This window comes from Gasterosteus aculeatus, chromosome 2, assembly GCF_964276395.1.
Source record: "Gasterosteus aculeatus chromosome 2, fGasAcu3.hap1.1, whole genome shotgun sequence".
Lineage (NCBI taxonomy): Eukaryota > Metazoa > Chordata > Actinopteri > Perciformes > Gasterosteidae > Gasterosteus > Gasterosteus aculeatus.
The window spans coordinates 5,338,985-5,361,425 of record NC_135689.1 but is presented as its reverse complement, the minus strand read 5'-3'; the positions used below and the strand labels follow the sequence as shown (position 1 = coordinate 5,361,425).

The window sequence follows — 22,441 nt, the reverse complement described above, 5'->3', positions numbered from 1 at the left end:
GGAGACTGGCATCTTATCGGTGTGACACACTCCAGCTCAATTCTTTATCATGGCCACACCATTCCAGCATTTGCAATTTATAACCTTGTTCATTGAATGAAACATTTTGAAGGGTTACACAAATTTTCCATCTCACTTTCTACATTATTAGAATCCGTCTCTCTGTTGTTGCTGAACAACTTTTGGTGCTTTTTGTTTTATTTTAAAGCTCGTAAAATGTTCAGGGGTCATTTTGGCTCGATTGTTTCATCACTAAACCAATACTTTTAAAACGATACCGGTGCCCACACAAAAAAGGCACAAAACAACGATTGACGACATTAAAGAATGTTTTTTTTTAATTGTCATGTAATTACATTTTCTTTACTTCAAATTGATCAATAAATTAACAGTTAAAACAATACTGTAAATATGAATAAAAACTTTTCAAACTTTTTAACTTCAAACTATAAACAACAATGTTTCCCCTCTGTAAGAGGCAGAAGTGTGTGTGTGTACACTTGCGCTGGTGGGCGCGCAAGTGTCTGCTTCTGTCCATCGGCGCGGTACCATTATGGCACCGGTTCTCAGTACCCAACCCTACAGAAGACAGTGAAACCAAACCTGACTGTCAGATACCATATCGATAGTTAGTTGAGTTTACAGTGATAGGACACATACGAGCTGCTATTACTTCACTTTGATTCAACCTTCACTTCCATGTTGCACGTCATCGGATAGAAATGTAACTTTACCTGAAAGGGAAGCTGTAAACTGTATCTTCCGCTGCATTGTCAAATAAACGTCTGAAGGCCGGCTTTATTCCCGGCTTGTAGAGAAAAGTTAAATCCATGGCTTCGTCTCAGAGCTCTGGTTCAACCTCTGGAAACAATGAGTCTTCTGCTGCAGGACCGTCCACCTCGCTCCCACAAGTACGTGTTTAACCCCAACACGAAGCAACTGCTTCATTCAGTCACGACCACAACAAAGTTCTACTCGTCTGTTGTCTCCAGGTGTTGCCCGTTCCTCTGGAGATCCTGGAGGAGATCTTCTTGCATCTACCTCCCCATCAGGTGGTTGGTGTTTGTCGGTCAGTGTGCCGTCAGTGGGGAGAAGTGTCTGACAGTGAGTCTCTGTGGAGAGAGAGATGTCGAAGAGAAGGATATCGCCCCTGTGATCCTTCCAAAATGACCAAAGACTGGAGGTTGTTTTACTTCTTGTGCAAGAAGAGAAGAAATCTTCTGAAGAATCCCAAAGCAGAACGTAAGAAGACACAGAACTGCTTTCACTCTCCATCTGTTTGCCATCACCCCATTTTATTCTTGGTGAAAAACAAAGTAGCTCTCCAAAAAAAATTGATCTCACAACAACAACTTTGTTTTTGTAGATGGAATGACGGACTGGCAGACACTGGGTGATGGTGATAGGTGGTGTGTGGAGGAAGTCACGGTGCCACACCCAAATGAGACGGTCCAGAAAAACTTTGTGACCACTTACGGGTCAGTACTCACCAGCAGAGCTCCAGACAGCAGATGTCAATGTGTGTTATGCTACATTTGGATTGAGCAGCAGAACCTTCTCTTGTGTCTGCAGGATGTGCAGGAAGTCCCAGCTGATTGGATTAATTTCAGCCAGAAATCAGAATTTCTTATTGGTGAGAAGAACACACATGAAGAACTCTCCCTCTCCTCATGATTGCACCTGTAAAGGCTGAATACACATGATCTTGTTGCATTTAATACAGCCCCCACATGAGGAGAGGCAGGTTTTTAAAATAGCTTCGGGTGCTGGAATGAAGTCTGCTACATGTACGATGAGTAAATGAACACAGGTAAATAATGTAGCATGGACCATCTCAACGTACAGGTTTGTGTCCAGTTTTGGGGGTTTATATCCATGCAACTGGAAGGTGATAGTCTATACTTTAAACAAATATTAACTGATTCAGTTAAAATCATTTGGAGTTGTGTAAAGAGGCAAGATGTACAAAAAGGTGTCTCAATTCATGCATATTGTTTATACTAATGCCAAATTGCAGACCCCTGACCTGAGTGCATGTTCTCTTTGTATCAGGTGTGCCCCACGGCAGCGTTGTGGCTGTGAGTACAAAATCTGTCTAGAATTATTGAATGAAAGAAAACCGCAGTTCTGGCCGGGATGGTATAGTGTTTGTTTCACTGACAGCTGTGTTGAGATAAATCCAGCGATGGATTCATAGATGTTAGATACTCACAGAACACAGAACGCATGCACAACTATTATATAATTGGATTTTGTTTTGGTGGAAATTGTACCGATTCTTGTTTTTCTTATTTAATCTGTCGTCATTTTACTTGTTAAAGGAGTTCTTTTTTTTTGGAAAAGTCTATGGGTACTGTATGCATGCATGCGCATATATATGCAAAGACTAGATGTCTTACGGCGGAGCTCCGTTGGCCGGCAGCGCGGACGGGGCATCTATCCTTTATATATATATCAATGACTGTATGTGCATTGCCACATCCTGATGTAGGATTTCAAAATTAAAGTGGAATTTCAAAATTAAAGCATGCACTTAAACGAATCCTGCCTATGGCGCCTGACAGTATTTGTGGCATTTAAAAAAATAATCTTACAATCCGTTTATCTCCGCCCAATTATAATTGCTTAACCAATCAAATCACGCTTCGATAAAAAGTTTGACGTGCACCCCGAGTGTCCAGGGGTGAATATCGAGCGCTACGTTCCTCCTCCGAATGGCATAGAAGCAAAATGTCTCTCTGGACTGGAAGTAGAAGCTGCTTTTAACACAGTCACTTTTCTTCGACCTGCACTTCCGTGTCGAGCGTCATCTGTCGGTTGTAATGTCCCAAGCCCGGGTCAGTCCCAGGCTCGTAGAGGAAAGCTAAAGCCATGGGTTCGTGTCAGAGCTCTGGTTCAGCCTCTAGAAACAATGAGTCTTCTGCTGCAGGACCGTCCACCTCGCTCCCACAAGTACGTGTTTAACCCCAACACGAAGCAACTGCTTCATTCAGTCACGACCACAACAAAGTTCTACTCGTCTGTTGTCTCCAGGTGTTGCCCGTTCCTCTGGAGATCCTGGAGGAGATCTTCCTGCATCTACCTCCCCATCAGGTGGTTGGTGTTTGTCGGTCAGTGTGCCGTCAGTGGGGAGAAGTGTCTGACAGTGAGTCTCTGTGGAGAGAGAGATGTCGAAGAGAAGGATATCGCCCCCGTGATCCTTCCAAAATGACCAAAGACTGGAGGTTGTTTTACTTCTTGTGCAAGAAGAGAAGAAATCTTCTGAAGAATCCCAAAGCAGAACGTAAGAAACCACAGAACTGCTTTCACTCTCCATCTGTTTGTCATCACCCCATTTTATTCTTGGTGAAAATCAAAGTAGCTCTCCAAAAATAATTGATCTCACAACAACAACTTTGTTTTTGTAGATGGAATGACGGACTGGCAGATACTGGGTGATGGTGATAGGTGGTGTGTGGAGGAAGTCACGGTGCCACACCCAAATGAGACGGTCCAGAAAAACTTTGTGACCACTTACGGGTCAGTACTCACCAGCAGAGCTCCAGACAGCAGATGTCAATGTGTGTTATACTGCATTTTGGATTGAGCAGCAATTACAATACTGCCCGTTGTCTGCAGGATGTGCATGAAGTCCCAGCTGATTGATTTGGAGGAGGAAGGTTACAACCCATCGCTCATGGATCGATTTCAGCCAGAAATCAGAATTTCTGATTGGTGAGAAGAACACACATGAAGAACTCTCCCTCTCCTCATGATGGCACCTGTAAAGCCTGAATACCCATGACCTTGTTGCATTTGATACAGTGCCCACATGAGGAGAGGCAGTTTTTTTTAATAGCTTAGGGGGCTGGAATGAAGTCTGCTACATGTACGATGAGTAAATGAACCCAGGCCAATAATGTAGCGTGGACCATCTCAACGTACAGGTTTTTTGTTGATAACAGAAGCTGCTTTGAAACTATGAATGAAGAAGGCAAAGTTTTGCCATGAGTGGAGAAAATATATATACGTCCATCATAACTGTACTAGGTATTGAGACCAAATGTTATATTAGTCTCACAGTGCAACACAGAACATATGTTGAGTAATTATTTGCGAAAAATTAGCTTTAACTGTTACCCTTAAAATAATTAAACATAACTTATCAAAAACATACATAATGTTTCTACTGAGGCTGTTGAATGGTTTAAACTAATTGCAGACCCCTCATCTCTTTGCACATGTTGTGTTTGTATTAGGTATTCCCCGCGATGTGATTGCGGCAGTAAATACGAGCTGCGGGTAGAATTATTGAATCATAAAAAACAATCTCTCCAGACGTTTGCTCCTGAGACAGTTTACTTTGAGCAGTGGACCGATGAGAAATGGACTCAGGTAAACACAAAGCACCATGCATTAATTAAGAAGAAGTCCTGAGAAGGTACTGAAGGACAATCATAGATTTCCTGATATCTATTTTTCAGATCACCCATGTATTCCAGGACTATGGGAAAGGAGTGAGGTACATACATTTCATCCATGGAGGCAAGGACACGCAGTTCTGGAAGGGATGGTATGGAATTCGTGTCACTGACAGCTGTGTTGAGATAAATCCAGCAATGGATTCATAGATCTTGGATACTCACAATCCTCCTGCTTCCTGCCACTGCACAACAATTTCATAATTACAGCTGGTTTGGGGGAAATTGTACCAATTCTTGTTTTTCTTATGCAATCTGCAGTGATTTTACATGAAGGAGATTTTTTTGTCCTCTGTAAGAGGCTATGACTCCTGTATGTGCATCGGTTTTTTGTGAAGTGTCATTGTCATAACACCCCCAATGCCTTACCAAGGCCTAAATGAGGATTTAACGTGGTATAGCATGCTTTTGTGATATACGGTTCTTGAGTTAAAGCAGTGCTGCACAGCAGAACTGAAACAACATATTTGTCCACACACAGGTCAAATGTAAAGTTGAAAAACAAAAGTATTTCAGGGGAAAATTCAGGTTAAATAATTATCCAAGTGTCTCACTTACACATCTTTGCAGTGAGTTTCATTAACATGTCACATCATCTCCAAATGTAACATTGTGTCCAAATTAAATTAAAGTTCCTGTTAACTTTTCATGTATGCTTTGTACGGCTTGTAATTCATCACGATCTATCTACTGTAATGTACACAAATGTCAGTGCCTATATGATTGAATAAATTAAAGCAAGTGAGATATTTTTGGCTCATTTTCGCTCCATTGAAGCATTGCTAATTTGTCCATTTCTCGAGGAGAAGAAGACTACTGAAATGTGTGATATAATATGAACGTAAAAGGTAAAACATCAATTTCAGTTTTAACAGTAGATCAACACGTGAACACTTAATATGAAAAGTGTTGTGATTATATAGAGTCGAGGAAGAGTTCTTCCGGTAGATTGAGTCAACGTTTCAGTTACACGGAAGCTGTGATCCTTTCCTTGATCTGGGTGAACGGTCAATGAGTCTTTTCTCCCCTCGCTTGTTTGCGTGTCATCAAAAGAAAGTGAAAGATTCACTGAAACCATGAGACCAACAACTAGTTAACCCTGTGATAAAAATGTAACCCTGCCTTTCTAGGAGTAAAAATGAGTGCATCAGAGGGCTGAGATACTGACCAAATGCTTTCTGTAACCCGAAAAACATCTCTAGAATGGTTACAATGCCGACTTGATCAGCTGGTGTGACTTATAGACACACAACCACGAACACACAACTCATGCCTGTCACCAGCAGTACATTCCAGAGAGAATATGGGGAGAACTGTATTATTCTGCAGAGTACAATTTCAAAATGAAAGCATTAAAGTTGGAAAAAAAAATCCCAATCTCAATTTAGCCCCGCCCAATTATTATTGCCCAACCAATCAAATCACGATCAGTTTGACGTTCACCCGGGTGTCCAGGGCTGAATATCGAGCGCTACTTTTGCCCTCCGAACGGCAGAGAAGCTGAACGTCTATTGGGGCTAGAAGTACGACACAAGACAGTATCTGTGACTCAATTCTGGCAGTTGCATTCTTGTAGGACCCAGTCTCCGCGGTAGACCTGAGCTCGGTCCTAAAACGACCGCATAGGCTGAACCGAGCAAACGGGGCGGTTTGGCCTACGGGGGCACTTTACCGCCACTGCTCCCGTTGCCTAGCAACCTGCTGCGCGTGACTGTAAAAGCCTCAAAAGCCGAAAAACTTATCGAGCACAGATAGATAAAGTCATCTTTCTGATTTAATTTAATTTAGGAAGATATGCTTCACCTCCGGATCATGATGTATTTCAGGCTGAGATGTAACGGAGTCAGAAATACACTTTATCATTTCTTATTTTAAATGTATTGTTATTATTCAACGATCTTGTTGAGTGTGTGCGTTTTATTTCCATGAGTTGGAACTGTTTCCTGCGGAAATTGCGTTTCATCTCATTTCCTCCTCCTAGGCTTCCGTAGTTCCGTTTTTTCCGTCACAGACGTTTTATACCGTTGAATCTTAAGTTGTTTGGAAAATGATTGTTATATTCTTTAAAAATGTAACTCTTTATGTTACACACCGTAATGGTCGCTAATACGATCACGGTGTCCAGCTGTTGTGTGCCATTATATTAGAAGGTAAGAGTGTCATTTTATGGCTGTTTCATTTTGCCTGTTTGGTGCCGTTTGTTTCGGCTACACCAGGTCGCAGTGACGTCTCCGTTACTTTCCTTTTCTAAATCGTGTTGTTTTCCGTGTCTAGAAAGCTGATGTGCAGAGAGAAAGACCAGAAGGCAGCGTCTGTGTTTAATTGTCTTCTGCAGGTATGTCTTTTCTTTTGTTTAATGTTGGAATATTCGCTGTTTCCGCCGAGTCACTCTAGCTCACGCAGTTATTTATTTTGTTCCCTTGTTGTTTCCCCTTTTTGTCATGATGCATATTTTTGACAAGTTATAATTTGGATTTTAAGTAGGCCCGTTTTTCCTTCACGGAAGTTTTGTACTGTTGAAGGAAGCTGATGTGCAGGAAGAGACCAGAAGACAATGTCTGTGTTCAATTGTCTTCTGCGGGAACAAATAAATGCTGCAAAGATCATTATCTGAGTCGACTTCTTCCATGGCCACACACATCTGTTAAGGAGAGAAGGACATTTTCCAGTTATTTCAAGTTCTAAATAAATAAGTTAAGCCATGTTGTTTCAGCTAAAAATAACACTGCAATCAAGGCTAAGGAAATGAATCAGTGCTGTCAACAAAAGCAAACACATGTGTTAACTTGAATGCAAGTTCTTTTTTTTTTCTTGCATAGGATACAAGCTTTTCTAACTGTAAGCCCAAGATATTACAGGATATGTGCAAGCTACAGTTACTGAATGTCACATCGTTCTCTCCTTCACCTTGATGCTGCTTCCTCCTGCTCCATAAAACACAACTAAATGTAAAGTTAGTTCATAATCACACCACAAAACAAAAGGAGCAGAGCAACCAAATTCAGTTTCTTTGTGTATTTATTCTCAACGTTTGTAACGTTACTGACTTGGAAAGTGATCAGGTTCATAACTCGTCTACTTGAGCTCACTTTGATCCATTCCTGTTCATAATATGAAGTATAAACTATAAATAAAACCTTTACAACCGTAGTAAGATATTAGTCGGCCTCTAAAGTGTAAAAGTTAAGGCATTAAAATAACTTTTCCCTAAAAACTGCGGGCAGACGAGCTGCCGTTAACCGCAGGACGGAGTTAACGTTATAAATAAGAGCTGTTTGTTCTTGTCTTATGTGTATTTAAAAACACAACATCGGTTACCAACATCACGTAGCTTATGTGCTTTTATAAACTAAGAAGTGGTCTTATATATTATAATATAACAATTCTATCGGTAGATATTCGAGTGAATTATATTATTTAAATTAAAGCAATAAGGTACGAGAGGCTGTACTGTATCGTCAATAATGTTACACTTCAATGGTGTTGTTAGGCCCAACGCGCAGCTTTTACAATACGGTTGGTAAATCGCTGCCTTTCTGCACAAAATAGTTGTATAGCCACCAAACGTTGTGTATCACATCTCAGTAGCCCAGAGAAAAAAGTCAACTCACTTTGCTTTGACCTGCACTTCTGTGTTGCGCGTCATCAGATAGGAATGTAAGTTTACATAGAAGCTGTAACAACATATCCGTCACAGTGAGCTGTATCCTTACTGAACAGGTCATCAGAGAGTCGGTACCTTCGGCTGCACTGTCAGATAAACGTCCGAAGCCCGGGTCTATCGCAGGCTTGTAGAGGAAAGCTAAAGCCATGGCTTCGTCTCAGAGCTTTGGTTCTGGAAACAATGAGTCTTCTGCTTCAGGACCGTCCACCTCGCTCCCACAAGTAAGTATTTAGATTCTCCCAAACACGAAGCAACTGTGGGGACCAGCTTAGTCTCATGGGTTCAAAGTCTATGCTTGAAAACTAAACAGACCCTCGAGAGTTGGAGCTGATCTGTGTCCCGTCTATTGTCTCCAGGTGTTCCCTGTTCCTCTGGAGATCCTGGAGGAGATCTTCCTGCATCTACCTCCCCATCAGGTGGTTGGTGTTTGTCGGTCAGTGTGCCGGCAGTGGAGAGAAGTGTCTGACAGTGAGTCTCTGTGGAAAGAGAGATGTCGAAGAGAAGGATATCGCCCCCGTGATCCTTCCAAAATGACCAAAAACTGGGGGTTGTTTTACTTCTTGTGCAAGAAGAGAAGAAATCTTCTGAAGAATCCCAAAGGAGAACGTAAGAAGCCACAGAACTGATTTCACTCTCCATCTGTTTGTCATCACCCCATTTTATTCCTGCTCAAAAACAAGGTAGCTCTCAGAAAATAATTGATCTCACAACCCCCCCTCTTTTTTTGTAGATGGAATGACGGACTGGCAGATAGTGGAGAATGGTGGTGATGGGTGGGATGTGGATAGAGTCAGGGTGCCACATCCGAATGAGACGGTCCAGAAATACTTTGTGACTTCTTACTGGTCAGTACTCACCAGCAGAGCTCCAGACAGCAGATGTCAATGTGTGTTATACTACATTTTGGATTGAGCAGCAGATAAAACCCTCTCTGGTGTCTGCAGGATGTGCAGGAAGTCCCAGTTGATTGATTTGAAGGTGGAAGGTTACAACCCATCGTTCATGGATCAATTTCAGCCAGAAATCAGAATTTCTGATTGGTGAGAAGAACACACATGAAGAACTCTCCCTCTCCTCATGCAAAGGCTGAATACACATGATCTTGTTGCATTTAATACAGCCCTCACACGAGAGGCAGGTTACAATAGTTTAGGGTGCTGGAATGACTCTGCTACATGTACGATCAGTAAATGAACGCAGGCAAATAATGTAAGCATGGACTGTCTCAACGTACAGGTTTGTGTCATGCACAAAAGTCTTCTCTTCAACCGAATATTAACTGCTTCACTTCAAATCATGTGAATGTAATTTTGTGTAAAATCATTTTAGGATTAACAGCCTTAAAGCAATAAAAAAAGCATTTGAAAAACATAATATTTCTACTGAGGCTGTGAATGGTTGAACCTAATTGCAGAACCCTGATCTCTTGTTCTACAGGTGTATCCACCGACGGGATTGTGGCTGTGAGTACAATATCTGTGTAGAATTATTGGATAAAAAAAAAAAGCCTATACAGACGTTTGCTCCTGAGAAGGTTTACTTTGAGCAGTGGACCGGTGAGAAATGGATTCAGGTAAACACAAAGCACCATGCATTAATTAAGAAGAAATCCTGAAAAGGTATTTAAGGACAATCATAGACTTCCGTGTATCTATTTTTCAGATCACCCATGTATTCCAGGACTATGGGAAAGGAGTGAGGTACATACATTTCATCCATGGAGGCAAGGACACGCAGTTCTGGGCCGGACGGTATGGAGTTCGTGTCACTGACAGCTGTGTTGAGATAAATCCAGCAATGGATTCATAGATCTTGGATACTCACAATCCTCCTGCTTCCTGCCACTGCACAACAATTTCATAATTACAGCTGGTTTGGGGGAAATTGTACCAATTCTTGTTTTTCTTATGCAATCTGCAGTGATTTTACATGAAGGAGAGTTTTTTGTCCTCTGTAAGAGGCTATGACTCCTGTATGTGCATCAGTTTCTTTGTGAAATGTCATTGTCATAACACCCCCAATGCCTTATAAAGACCTAAATGAGGATTTAAGGTAGCATAGCATGCTTTTGTGATATACGCTTCATAAGTTAAAGCAGTGCTGCACAGCAGAACTGAAACCACATATTTGTCCACACACAGGTCAAATGTAAAGTTTAAAAACAAATGTATTTCAGGGAAAAATTCAGGTTAAATAATTCTCCAATATCCTCCTTTTTTGCCGTTGGTCCCGATCTCCCGGGTTTATTGTTTTAACTTGTTTACGTCCCCCACCCCTAGACACTTTAGGGACATAACCGTCTCACTCACATATCTTTGCAGTAACATGTCAGATCATTCTCCAAAAGTATTTCAGAGGAAAATTGAGGTTAAATAGTGATCAATTCTCCAAAGGGTCCCACTCACACATCTTTGCAGTAAGTTTAGTTGTTTCAGTAACATGTCACATCATCCTCCGAAGTCAACATTGAGTCGAAATTAAATTATTTTAGATACGACACAGATTGAAGTCCTTGTTAACTTTTCCTTTATGTTTTATATACGGCCTGTAATGAGTGATCAAGGTCTATCTACTATATTGTACATAAACGTCAGTGTCTACATGATTGAATACATTAAAGCACCTTTTTTAATTCTGTTGTGGAAGATTTTGCACAGACAATCGGTAAATAAGAATAAAGGCTCTGAGTCAAATATGTCTTTTCCGTTTATTTCCTTGCAAGGGAGAAAAGGTCACAACAGCTACGTGCTCAGTAGACTGCCAAGAATCTTCCTTCTCCCATAACAGGGCCAGGCAGTTCTTATCCCTACAGGTGGCCTCTACAGCCAGGAGACTGGCATCTTATCGGTGTGACACACTCCAGCTCAATTCTTTATCATGGCCACACCATCCCAGCATTTGCAATTTATAACCTTGTTCATTGAATGAAACATTTTGAAGGGTTACACAAATTTTCCATCTCACTTTCTACATTATTAGAATCCGTCTCTCTGTTGTTGCTGAACAACTTTTGGTGCTTTTTGTTTTATTTTAAAGCTCGTAAAATGTTCAGGGGTCATTTTGGCTCAATTGTATCATCACTAAACCAATACTTTTAAAACGATACCGGTGCCCACACAAAAAAGGCACAAAACAACGATTGACGACATTAAAGAATGTTTTTTTTTAATTGTCATGTAATTACATTTTCTTTACTTCAAATTGATCAATAAATTAACAGTTAAAACAATACTGTAAATATGAATAAAAACTTTTCAAACTTTTTAACTTCAAACTATAAACAACAATGTTTCCCCTCTGTAAGAGGCAGAAGTGTGTGTGTGTACACTTGCGCTGGTGGGCGCGCAAGTGTCTGCTTCTGTCCATCGGCGCGGTACCATTATGGCACCGGTTCTCAGTACCCAACCCTACAGAAGACAGTGAAACCAAACCTGACTGTCAGATACCATATCGATAGTTAGTTGAGTTTACAGTGATAGGACACATACGAGCTGCTATTACTTCACTTTGATTCAACCTTCACTTCCATGTTGCACGTCATCGGATAGAAATGTAACTTTACCTGAAAGGGAAGCTGTAAACTGTATCTTCCGCTGCATTGTCAAATAAACGTCTGAAGGCCGGCTTTATTCCCGGCTTGTAGAGAAAAGTTAAATCCATGGCTTCGTCTCAGAGCTCTGGTTCAACCTCTGGAAACAATAAGTCTTCTGCTGCAGGACCGTCCACCTCGCTCCCACAAGTACGTGTTTAACCCCAACACGAAGCAACTGCTTCATTCAGTCACGACCACAACAAAGTTCTACTCGTCTGTTGTCTCCAGGTGTTGCCCGTTCCTCTGGAGATCCTGGAGGAGATCTTCTTGCATCTACCTCCCCATCAGGTGGTTGGTGTTTGTCGGTCAGTGTGCCGTCAGTGGGGAGAAGTGTCTGACAGTGAGTCTCTGTGGAGAGAGAGATGTCGAAGAGAAGGATATCGCCCCTGTGATCCTTCCAAAATGACCAAAGACTGGAGGTTGTTTTACTTCTTGTGCAAGAAGAGAAGAAATCTTCTGAAGAATCCCAAAGCAGAACGTAAGAAGACACAGAACTGCTTTCACTCTCCATCTGTTTGCCATCACCCCATTTTATTCTTGGTGTAAAACAAAGTAGCTCTCCAAAAAAAATTGATCTCACAACAACAACTTTGTTTTTGTAGATGGAATGACGGACTGGCAGACACTGGGTGATGGTGATAGGTGGTGTGTGGAGGAAGTCACGGTGCCACACCCAAATGAGACGGTCCAGAAAAACTTTGTGACCACTTACGGGTCAGTACTCACCAGCAGAGCTCCAGACAGCAGATGTCAATGTGTGTTATGCTACATTTGGATTGAGCAGCAGAACCTTCTCTTGTGTCTGCAGGATGTGCAGGAAGTCCCAGCTGATTGGATTAATTTCAGCCAGAAATCAGAATTTCTTATTGGTGAGAAGAACACACATGAAGAACTCTCCCTCTCCTCATGATTGCACCTGTAAAGGCTGAATACACATGATCTTGTTGCATTTAATACAGCCCCCACATGAGGAGAGGCAGGTTTTTAAAATAGCTTCGGGTGCTGGAATGAAGTCTGCTACATGTACGATGAGTAAATGAACACAGGTAAATAATGTAGCATGGACCATCTCAACGTACAGGTTTGTGTCCAGTTTTGGGGGTTTATATCCATGCAACTGGAAGGTGATAGTCTATACTTTAAACAAATATTAACTGATTCAGTTAAAATCATTTGGAGTTGTGTAAAGAGGCAAGATGTACAAAAAGGTGTCTCAATTCATGCATATTGTTTATACTAATGCCAAATTGCAGACCCCTGACCTGAGTGCATGTTCTCTTTGTATCAGGTGTGCCCCACGGCAGCGTTGTGGCTGTGAGTACAAAATCTGTCTAGAATTATTGAATGAAAGAAAACCGCAGTTCTGGCCGGGATGGTATAGTGTTTGTTTCACTGACAGCTGTGTTGAGATAAATCCAGCGATGGATTCATAGATGTTAGATACTCACAGAACACAGAACGCATGCACAACTATTATATAATTGGATTTTGTTTTGGTGGAAATTGTACCGATTCTTGTTTTTCTTATTTAATCTGTCGTCATTTTACTTGTTAAAGGAGTTCTTTTTTTTGGAAAAGTCTATGGGTACTGTATGCATGCATGCGCATTGTTACGATATATGCAAAGACTAGATGTCTTACGGCGGAGCTCCGTTGGCCGGCAGCGCGGACGGGGCATCTATCCTTTATATATATATCTGTTACGCACGTACAGCACCCCGTGAGGGGAGGGGAACATACACCGCGCTGCCAAGAACCCCAGACGGCCAGAGACCGGGTGTGGGCGCAAGTAATCACACCAACATCGATGGGTCTGGTTTAAACAGGCTAGCACGTGCCAGTTTATTAATAATAATAATAATAATAATAAACAATAGAGGGAAATGGGAGGACGGCTGAGCTGATCCAAAACAAAGAAATTAGCAAAACCCCACCCCTTACCTGTCCCAACGTCCTACACAAAACACTTATTTACTCTGGCGCTCGAGCAAGGCGCCCTAACCAGAAATACAGGGGGTGGATCGCTCAGATCTAACCTGGTGTGTATAACAGGAGATATCCCTACGGGTGATGTATGCCCAGGGCGTCTTTCCTAACACTCCCAAGTGCTTTCCGTTCTCCCTGGGAAGGACACACGAAATACAAATGATTAACACTTTCAATACTCCAAAACACTCCACCATGTACAACCAATTTCACAAGAGCACCCCAAACACAACCTTACACCCTGCCTGAGAGATATGGACTGAACAACCAGAAACACATAAATACAGCTGATGGGACGATGCGATTGGAGGATGGGAAAACAGGAACCAGCTGTAGGAGATCACGGGAGGGCGGATGAGTAATGAAGACAATTAGCTCCACCTGAGGAGGGTTATCACACACACAGAACACAGACAAGACCGGGGGTCGTAACACGCCCACCACAAAAACAGCAAACCTCCAGTTTGCGACAAAACAACCAAACGTAACCCAGTACCTAAACACGCGATAGCTGGGGGCTTCGGGGCAGGGACTGAGAGTCTCGGAGCGGGGACTGGCCGAGTCGGGGCTGGGACTGAGAGCCTCGGAACGGGAGATCGCTGCGGCGGCGGCCCAGCGGGAAGGGGAGATCGCTGCGGCCCAGCGCGAAGGGGAGATCGCTGCGGCCCAGCGCGAAGGGGAGATCGCTGCGGCCCAGCGCGAAGGGGAGATCGCTGCGGCCCAGCGGGTAGGGGAGATCGCTGCGGCCCAGCGGGTAGGGGAGATCGCTGCGGCCCAGCGGGAAGGGGAGATCGCTGCGGCCCAGCGGGAAGGGGAGATCGCTGCGGCCCAGCGGGAAGGGGAGAGATCTCTGCGGCGACTGAGGGGACATCAACAAAACTGGAGATGGCTGAAGTAGCCATCATGTACACTATAACCGAACACACAACAAACTAAAGGTCATCCCATTCACAACCCCCACACCGTCCACCGACCGTGTGGACGAGGTACCAAATGGCTCCTCATCACCCACACCAGTCAATGGTTAGTCAGGGTCCAAGCAGCGGGGTGCACAGATCCCGGACGAGCCCCCATTTGTTACGCACGTACAGCACCCCGTGAGGGGAGGGGAACATACACCGCGCTGCCAAGAACCCCAGACGGCCAGAGACCGGGTGTGGGCGCAAGTAATCACACCAACATCGATGGGTCTGGTTTAAACAGGCTAGCACGTGCCAGTTTATTAATAATAATAATAATAATAATAAACAATAGAGGGAAATGGGAGGACGGCTGAGCTGATCCAAAACAAAGAAATTAGCAAAACCCCACCCCTTACCTGTCCCAACGTCCTACACAAAACACTTATTTACTCTGGCGCTCGAGCAAGGCGCCCTAACCAGAAATACAGGGGGTGGATCGCTCAGATCTAACCTGGTGTGTATAACAGGAGATATCCCTACGGGTGATGTATGCCCAGGGCGTCTTTCCTAACACTCCCAAGTGCTTTCCGTTCTCCCTGGGAAGGACACACGAAATACAAATGATTAACACTTTCAATACTCCAAAACACTCCACCATGTACAACCAATTTCACAAGAGCACCCCAAACACAACCTTACACCCTGCCTGAGAGATATGGACTGAACAACCAGAAACACATAAATACAGCTGATGGGACGATGCGATTGGAGGATGGGAAAACAGGAACCAGCTGTAGGAGATCACGGGAGGGCGGATGAGTAATGAAGACAATTAGCTCCACCTGAGGAGGGTTATCACACACACAGAACACAGACAAGACCGGGGGTCGTAACAATATCAATGACTGTATGTGCATTGCCACATCCTGATGTAGGATTTCAAAATTAAAGTGGAATTTCAAAATTAAAGCATGCACTTAAACGAATCCTGCCTATGGCGCCTGACAGTATTTGTGGCATTTAAAAAAATAATCTTACAATCCGTTTATCTCCGCCCAATTATAATTGCTTAACCAATCAAATCACGCTTCGATAAAAAGTTTGACGTGCACCCCGAGTGTCCAGGGGTGAATATCGAGCGCTACGTTCCTCCTCCGAATGGCATAGAAGCAAAATGTCTCTCTGGACTGGAAGTAGAAGCTGCTTTTAACACAGTCACTTTTCTTCGACCTGCACTTCCGTGTCGAGCGTCATCTGTCGGTTGTAATGTCCGAAGCCCGGGTCAGTCCCAGGCTCGTAGAGGAAAGCTAAAGCCATGGGTTCGTGTCAGAGTTCTGGTTCAGCCTCTAGAAACAATGAGTCTTCTGCTGCAGGACCGTCCACCTCGCTCCCACAAGTACGTGTTTAACCCCAACACGAAGCAACTGCTTCATTCAGTCACGACCACAACAAAGTTCTACTCGTCTGTTGTCTCCAGGTGTTGCCCGTTCCTCTGGAGATCCTAGAGGAGATCTTCCTGCATCTACCTCCCCATCAGGTGGTTGGTGTTTGTCGGTCAGTGTGCCGTCAGTGGGGAGAAGTGGCTGACAGTGAGTCTCTGTGGAGAGAGAGATGTCGAAGAGAAGGATATCGCCCCCGTGATCCTTCCAAAATGACCAAAGACTGGAGGTTGTTTTACTTCTTGTGCAAGAAGAGAAGAAATCTTCTGAAGAATCCCAAAGCAGAACGTAAGAAACCACAGAACTGCTTTCACTCTCCATCTGTTTGTCATCACCCCATTTTATTCTTGGTGAAAATCAAAGTAGCTCTCCAAAAATAATTGATCTCACAACAACAACTTTGTTTTTGTAGATGGAATGACGGACTGGCAGATACTGGGTGATGGTGATAGGTGGTGTGTGGAGGAAGTCACGGTGCCACACCCAAATGAGACGGTCCAGAAAAACTTTGTGACCACTTACGGGTCAGTACTCACCAGCAGAGCTCCAGACAGCAGATGTCAATGTGTGTTATACTGCATTTTGGATTGAGCAGCAATTACAATACTGCCCGTTGTCTGCAGGATGTGCATGAAGTCCCAGCTGATTGATTTGGAGGAGGAAGGTTACAACCCATCGCTCATGGATCGATTTCAGCCAGAAATCAGAATTTATGATTGGTGAGAAGAACACACATGAAGAACTCTCCCTCTCCTCATGATGGCACCTGTAAAGGCTGAATACCCATGATCTGCATCTAATACAATTGCAAGCGAGGATTGTTATTCCGTAATCCCTTAAAAGCAACAAATACATATAAAACATACCTAAAGGTGTTTCTACTGAGGCTTTTGAATGGTTGACCCTAATTGCAGACCCATGATCTCTCTGTGCATGCTTTATTTTATTAGGTATGCCCCACGACGGGATTGCGGCAGTAAATATGAGATCTGTGTAACGTTATTGAATAAAAAAAAGAAGCCTGTCAAGACGTTTGCTCCCAAGATAATTTACTTCGATTCGTGGGACAGTCAGAATTGGACTCAGGTAAGTGCAAAGCATGATGCATTAATTAACAAGTCCAAAATGGGTACTGAAGTAGGAATCAGACTTCCTAATATCTATTTTTCAGATTACCCATGTATTCCAGAACTATGGGCCAGGAGTGAGGTACATCAGTTATACACATGGAGGCAGGGACAAGCAGCACTGGGGACGATGGTTCGGGATTCACGTCACTGACAGCTGTGTTGAAATATGTTCAGCGATGGATCCATAGATCCCAGATCTACACAGACTACCTTTTTCCTACAGACGAACCTTTTCTGACAGTTACAACATCCATGAGGCCAGAATGAATGTCCTGTGCCAGAAAAATATCTTTGATCAAAGGGGATTTTTTCTATAAATATTTAAACTACAACAGTATTACCAACCAGCCTTAAGGTCATTTCTTTTAATGATGTCCTGTTATGTTGTAAAAAAAAAAAAAACTATCAGTGGAAAATTCATACATTTTAGACCCTTTTTTCATGGAACAAAGTCAGACAATATGTAGTATTTTAAGTTAAGTTTATTCATAATACTGTTTTATTGTGGTGCTTTATCAGAAGATAGATACAATACAACTTTGATGTCAAATTAAATAAAAAGCAAAGAACTTGTTTGTTATTTTGATTTCAGTGTCACCTTGCTTCCTTCAAATCGTTATTTTTAATGCACACATTGTATTCAGTCAATAAGTTATTCTGTATTTACAAATCAAATCCCAGCCCGTCACAATTCAGGTGCATGTCTGTACTAAAAGACAAATATAAATAGTGCCGACCTTCACAGGGTTCCAAATGATAAGATTTCAGTTTTATGAGAACAAGTGCGTTCAGTTTGCAAAATAGTTCATTAGCTTGTGGTTACAGGCTGGAATTCTCCTTTGATAAGTATTCAAGACACACATTGTTAACTCACTTGTCACAAAAGGTAAATGTCTTGGAAATTGTGCTCCAACTTCTTGCATATAGTTTGTTAAATTGACAATTGTAACATCCATTTCTCACATGTTAATCGGCTTCTGCAGATCTCTCCTCTGACAGGTGTCGACTTATGACGTTAGATTTTGGCAAACCAGAACTACGATGGGGAATAGCTTAGAAATGTCAAGTCGGCAAATGTTTCTTAGATTTACTCCAAGGCCGTGTTGACTTTGAACGTAAAATGATGTATATACGTATAGAAAAAATAAGTAAACTACGGCACATTTTATGAACACATTAAGAAATGAAATTAGTCTTTAAGAATTTGTTATTCTGACAATGCCACGTTGCCGAATGCAGTCTCGTGCCACAGTGGTGAACATGTGGTACAAATGATAACCTTGAAAGGAAATTGGTTTAAAAGAATAGATGTAGCACAGACTAATACATAGTTGGAGCCGTTCACTAACCCAACGTTCTCAGTTCTTACAGGGCCGTCAAAACAGAGGCTCTATTAAAAATACCTAGTGTCTTCTTTTGGAATTGCATTTCTACAAAATTACCTTTAAAATATAATGTTGTCAAAGTGAAACAGCATTTAATTATGTCACCAACAGTTTGCTGACGTATCTGAAGTATTCAGTGTTCCCGTCACGTGGGACCATTTCATTGGCATCAAAATCGTCACAAACAGCATGAGCTGTCACGCCATCTAAAAACCATGCTCAACACATTGAATACGTGTTTAGGTTAGGCCAAGTTAGTCAGAAGGAAAATATTTCACAATATCTTAACCCATGTTGGAATGTGCTTGTGCATCAAACTCTCTTCAGTACCGTTAACCTAGATTTGGAAACTGGTGTGAAGAAGGCTGTGACGAAACCTAGAGCAGAACACATTTACGCCTTTTCTTAGGTTCAGGAGGCTCCAGGGCCGCCAGTATTGCCTCATCAAACACATTCTTTAATCCTTTCTGTGGAAATAAAATATTAATATTCAAAACAGGGCTGTGCTCCAAATACATATTAGCATCTTCGGGGAACTAATTGCAAAAGAAGGCTGGGTAGAAATGGAGCAGGGCAATCAAAAGTTTAGTTTATTCAAATAACATTATACAAGACTCCTTTGTGAACAAGTTGTCTGAGTAAAGACAAAAGCCCATGGGAAATTTCTGATGCTGCAGTAGAAAAAAAAAAAATTAAATAAAGATTATCACTGTCTAAGAAAGATTGTGGCATAAATGCTCTGCAGGTAAAATCGAGACTGAATAACAAACAAATGCAGTCATGTCCAGTTTCACAGATTTACACCCAGGCTGCAACAGACAGACAAGAAGAGCTAAAGATTGGCACCATTGTTAAATCAGGCAGCGTGGATAGTTGTGATTAGGCCAAGTTGAAAAGAAAGCACGCATGGACAGGAGGAAGAAGTTAATGGGCACAAAGTCTTGTAAGTTTAAAAGAGCGTTGTAGTTATTCTAGTGACAGACATCTCTTTACAATGAGTAAGCAGCAGACAATCGAGAGGCAAAGCTAGATGCACAAAGACATCAGAACAAACAGCACTTTCTCTTTCTCTGAGTCTCAGGGGGCTCTAAAGCGGCTAGGATAGCCTCATCAAATACGTTCTTCAGTCCCCGCTACAAAAAGAGGGAAAGGAAGCAGAGAGACAGGCAACACACAGTTAGATGAAGGTTTTTTTGGCCAAATGCTGTTAGGAAAAGACGAGGCAACGCATGTCCACCACAGCCAGGACATCGACATTCATGCACATGCTCGCCGCAATGGTTTCGGACGCTGTTTAATGAAAGATCTTACCTGCGTTAGGGCTGAACACTCAACGTATTTGACTGCCTTAAGGTCACGAGCCAACTTTTCCGCCGTCTCAGGGGTGATTGGCTTCTGTTTGTTCTTGGCTAGCTTCTCCACTGTGGAGGGGTCATCGCGCAGGTCGATCTGCGTGCCTACCAACAGGAACGGGGTCTTAGGACAGTGGTGAGTTATTTCAGGAACCCACTGGAGGAGGAAAAAAACGGGAGGAAAGAACACACGCTTACTCATCTGAAAAAGGAAGACGTACACATTCACAGGAGATTCTACACGGAGGTTGTTAAGCATGAAATACTATTAAATAAAATGACACAGAGACGGTTGCAGTTTGAGGACGGGAGCTATTGGTAGATAGAGTGACGGGGAACAGATGTTTTGGATGGAAGAAAAAGACAACTTTACATTACCATTACCAGAACATGGAATGATAACTTAAATTCCTATGGGCGGAGCAGAGATGCACCGATACGGATACCGGTCCATTTCGGTCTTACATAACTAGATGGGGTTAGAAGTTAAGAAAGCAGTGGCAGAAGCAGCAAGAATACTTAACTATGCTGCATATAGAGTCTACACGTATAGATTTAACTTAGTCTCAAAAACAAGAAGCAGATTAGCCACTAAGTACAGCTAATCAATTAAATCTACCATGTTTTAAACAGCGTGTGGTCGCTTCCTTTATAATTCCCTTTGGTATCAGTCGATCTGTACTATACTTTGCAAGCAGTTTCAGTTCAAATATTTGTAAAGAAATACGACATGTGTGGGTGAGCAACCTCACTGCATTTGATATATATATATATATATATATATAAATCTATATTAAAAAGTTGTACTCACCTTTTCTTTAACATTCTCAAACGAGGAGGGTGAAACAACTGAGAAACAGACTAGGAAGACATCTGTCTGTGGGTAGCTTAGTGGTCGTAACCTGTCATAATCCTCCTGACCTATAAAGAGACCAAACTGCATATTAGCTGATCTCCGTTAGGGAAATAATTCAACTACGAGTAAAGAAATAAAATAAAAAAAGATCTTACCTGCTGTATCAAATAATCCAAGGGTGTACGGTTCACCCCCAATCATTACAGTTACAGCATAGTTGTCAAAAACCTGTGATACAAGGTGCCAATGACATGTTATGGTCAGCTCAACAGCACTTTTCACACTTTTAACCAAAAGGCGTCGGTCTGCATCGGACTGACTTACTGTCGGTACGTATTCAGACGGGAATTTGTTAGTGGTGTATGAAATCAACAGGCAGGTTTTCCCCACGGCTCCATCACCCACCACCACACATTTGATAGTCTGCATCTCTGCTTTTTTTGGATTCTGCTGGGAATGCACTTAGCTGTTGGGAGAGGTTAGGACATTTAATGAGTTTGGGTTGTTGTTGTTACATTGTCCCTGAATTGATTTAATATCAGTGCCCCCCCACCCCCTATCATCGCTAACGACAGCTTTGATTAAGCTAGGGGGTCCAAGGGAAACGGCTTTGTAGCCGTAGCATTAGGTTAGCTAGCGCTGGTTATCAACAGAAATGGATGCTAACGTTAAGAATAGACAACGTTAACTCCCTTAACAATTCCCACCCGGACCAATTCATAACTACTACTTTTAGAGGAATCACACAATATCACACTACCCAGCTTATTAAACGCATTATGAGGGTGAAAACGTATTTGTTATCGGTTAGCAAACTAAGCTAACGCCGCGCTAGCAATCAACAGACAATACTAAGCTAGCTTAGCTAACATTAGCTTGTAAATGAAGGCTAGATAGCTGCTGTATCTCAGTCCCAGCTTACAAATCGAAGCATTGGAAACAACATCCGAACTTTTAAATATATTCGACATCGGTCAGATAATTGCTTTCGTTACGTACCAATGTCCCTCCACTAGCTAACGTTAGCTGTCTATTTCGCCGGGCGTTGGCACCAGCGATCAGCTGCAACTTGCTACACTCGGGAGAAGCTAAGTGAGATACGAAGTCCAAACCTCGACTACGAGTGTCAAGGTGGAGAGAATAATACCGGATATTACCTTCAAAATAAAAGAGTTAGCACTCAGCTAAATATTAGATTATTATTATTAATGTTATATGAAGTCGGGATCCAATAAATGTTTTTTTATTCAATTCTATATACATCAAAAGGATTCACAAATCGTCGGCTACGACATTCACTTCCCTTTGCTACGGACTTTTACTTGGTTCTATTCCCATTACAATTCACCTGTTTCCATTGCACTTTTGTTTTGAAAGCTAACTTTCTCTGGTTATGGTGGCTGTCTTTATGAGAGTTCATGCCTGGGGTTCCTGCAGCAGAACTGATGACATCACCTCCTAAATCACTCACACTTCGCATCCTCCTCTGCGTTTGAGCTCCACCTCGTCCACAACAAATCTACATATATATTTCAGTTATTTTAGTATAAAACATATGTTTTGTATGTGCATTATATTGTATGTTTTCAGCTCCGCTGGTAAAAACCCACAAAAAAATATAAAAATGTGTAGAATGCAATATAATTTACCTGACACGAATACTGCATTACTGTTG

At 42.3% G+C, this 22,441-nt stretch overlaps 2 protein-coding genes, 1 long non-coding RNA gene and 2 pseudogenes across 7 annotated transcripts; 4 read left to right on the top strand and 1 right to left on the bottom strand.

Moving 5' to 3' along the window:
- The first annotated feature begins 707 nt into the window (after positions 1 to 707).
- Positions 708 to 2,339, top strand: LOC144388201 (F-box only protein 6-like; annotated as a pseudogene). The gene is made up of 5 exons (XR_013452477.1): positions 708 to 911; positions 993 to 1,242; positions 1,367 to 1,478; positions 1,573 to 1,633; positions 2,053 to 2,339. The product of XR_013452477.1 is annotated as an F-box only protein 6-like (transcript).
- A 375-nt stretch (positions 2,340 to 2,714) lies between these two features.
- LOC120829889 (uncharacterized) lies at positions 2,715 to 17,752 on the top strand. The gene is made up of 17 exons (XM_078086155.1): positions 2,715 to 2,952; positions 3,034 to 3,283; positions 3,408 to 3,519; positions 3,619 to 3,714; positions 4,239 to 4,374; positions 4,464 to 4,607; positions 8,481 to 8,730; positions 8,855 to 8,969; positions 9,069 to 9,164; positions 9,562 to 9,697; positions 9,787 to 9,930; positions 15,905 to 16,000; positions 16,082 to 16,331; positions 16,456 to 16,567; positions 16,667 to 16,762; positions 16,994 to 17,129; positions 17,215 to 17,752. The coding sequence occupies exons 1-17, from the start codon at positions 2,872 to 2,874 to the stop codon at positions 17,359 to 17,361; spliced, it is 2,397 nt and encodes a 798-aa protein (XP_077942281.1). The 5' UTR covers positions 2,715 to 2,871; the 3' UTR covers positions 17,362 to 17,752.
- On the top strand, positions 6,444 to 7,066 carry LOC144388204 (uncharacterized). Its single transcript, XR_013452483.1, has 3 exons — positions 6,444 to 6,610; positions 6,735 to 6,795; positions 6,923 to 7,066. It is a non-coding gene; the product is annotated as an uncharacterized LOC144388204 (long non-coding RNA).
- On the top strand, positions 11,660 to 13,258 carry LOC144388202 (F-box only protein 6-like; annotated as a pseudogene). The gene is made up of 5 exons (XR_013452478.1): positions 11,660 to 11,863; positions 11,945 to 12,194; positions 12,319 to 12,430; positions 12,525 to 12,585; positions 13,005 to 13,258. The product of XR_013452478.1 is annotated as an F-box only protein 6-like (transcript).
- LOC120829888 (cell division control protein 42 homolog) lies at positions 17,638 to 21,908 on the bottom strand. 3 transcript variants are annotated; one of them, XM_040194472.2, is made up of 6 exons: positions 21,766 to 21,908; positions 21,091 to 21,232; positions 20,922 to 20,994; positions 20,722 to 20,831; positions 19,870 to 20,067; positions 17,638 to 19,691 (listed from the first exon to the last, which is right to left on the bottom strand). In XM_040194472.2, exons 2-6 carry the CDS (start codon positions 21,193 to 21,195, stop codon positions 19,602 to 19,604), a joined length of 576 nt encoding a protein of 191 aa, XP_040050406.1. In that variant the 5' UTR covers positions 21,196 to 21,232; positions 21,766 to 21,908; the 3' UTR covers positions 17,638 to 19,601. The 3 variants fall into 3 exon arrangements, with proteins under 3 accessions (XP_040050406.1, XP_077943886.1, XP_040050407.1); XM_078087760.1 differs by having other exon boundaries at positions 17,638 to 19,229; XM_040194473.2 differs by having other exon boundaries at positions 17,638 to 19,025.
- Positions 21,909 to 22,441: the final 533 nt, after the last annotated feature.

What these genes read in the sequence shown, in the direction of transcription:
- LOC120829889 (XM_078086155.1), top strand. Translation starts at nt 2,872, where the DNA reads ATGGGTTCGTGTCAGAGCTCTGGTTCAGCCTCTAGAAACAATGAGTCT. An exon ending in AACTTTGTGACCACTTACGG is followed by an intron (nt 16,568 to 16,666) that starts GTCAGTACTCAC and finishes CGTTGTCTGCAG; the next exon opens with GATGTGCATGAAGTCCCAGC. An exon ending in ACAGTCAGAATTGGACTCAG is followed by an intron (nt 17,130 to 17,214) that starts GTAAGTGCAAAG and finishes TCTATTTTTCAG; the next exon opens with ATTACCCATGTATTCCAGAA.
- LOC120829888 (XM_040194472.2), bottom strand. Translation starts at nt 21,195, where the DNA reads ATGCAGACTATCAAATGTGTGGTGGTGGGTGATGGAGCCGTGGGGAAA. An exon ending in CGTCTGAATACGTACCGACA is followed by an intron (nt 20,995 to 21,090) that starts GTAAGTCAGTCC and finishes CTTGTATCACAG; the next exon opens with GTTTTTGACAACTATGCTGT. An exon ending in TTGAGAATGTTAAAGAAAAG is followed by an intron (nt 20,068 to 20,721) that starts GTGAGTACAACT and finishes TTCCTCCTCCAG; the next exon opens with TGGGTTCCTGAAATAACTCA.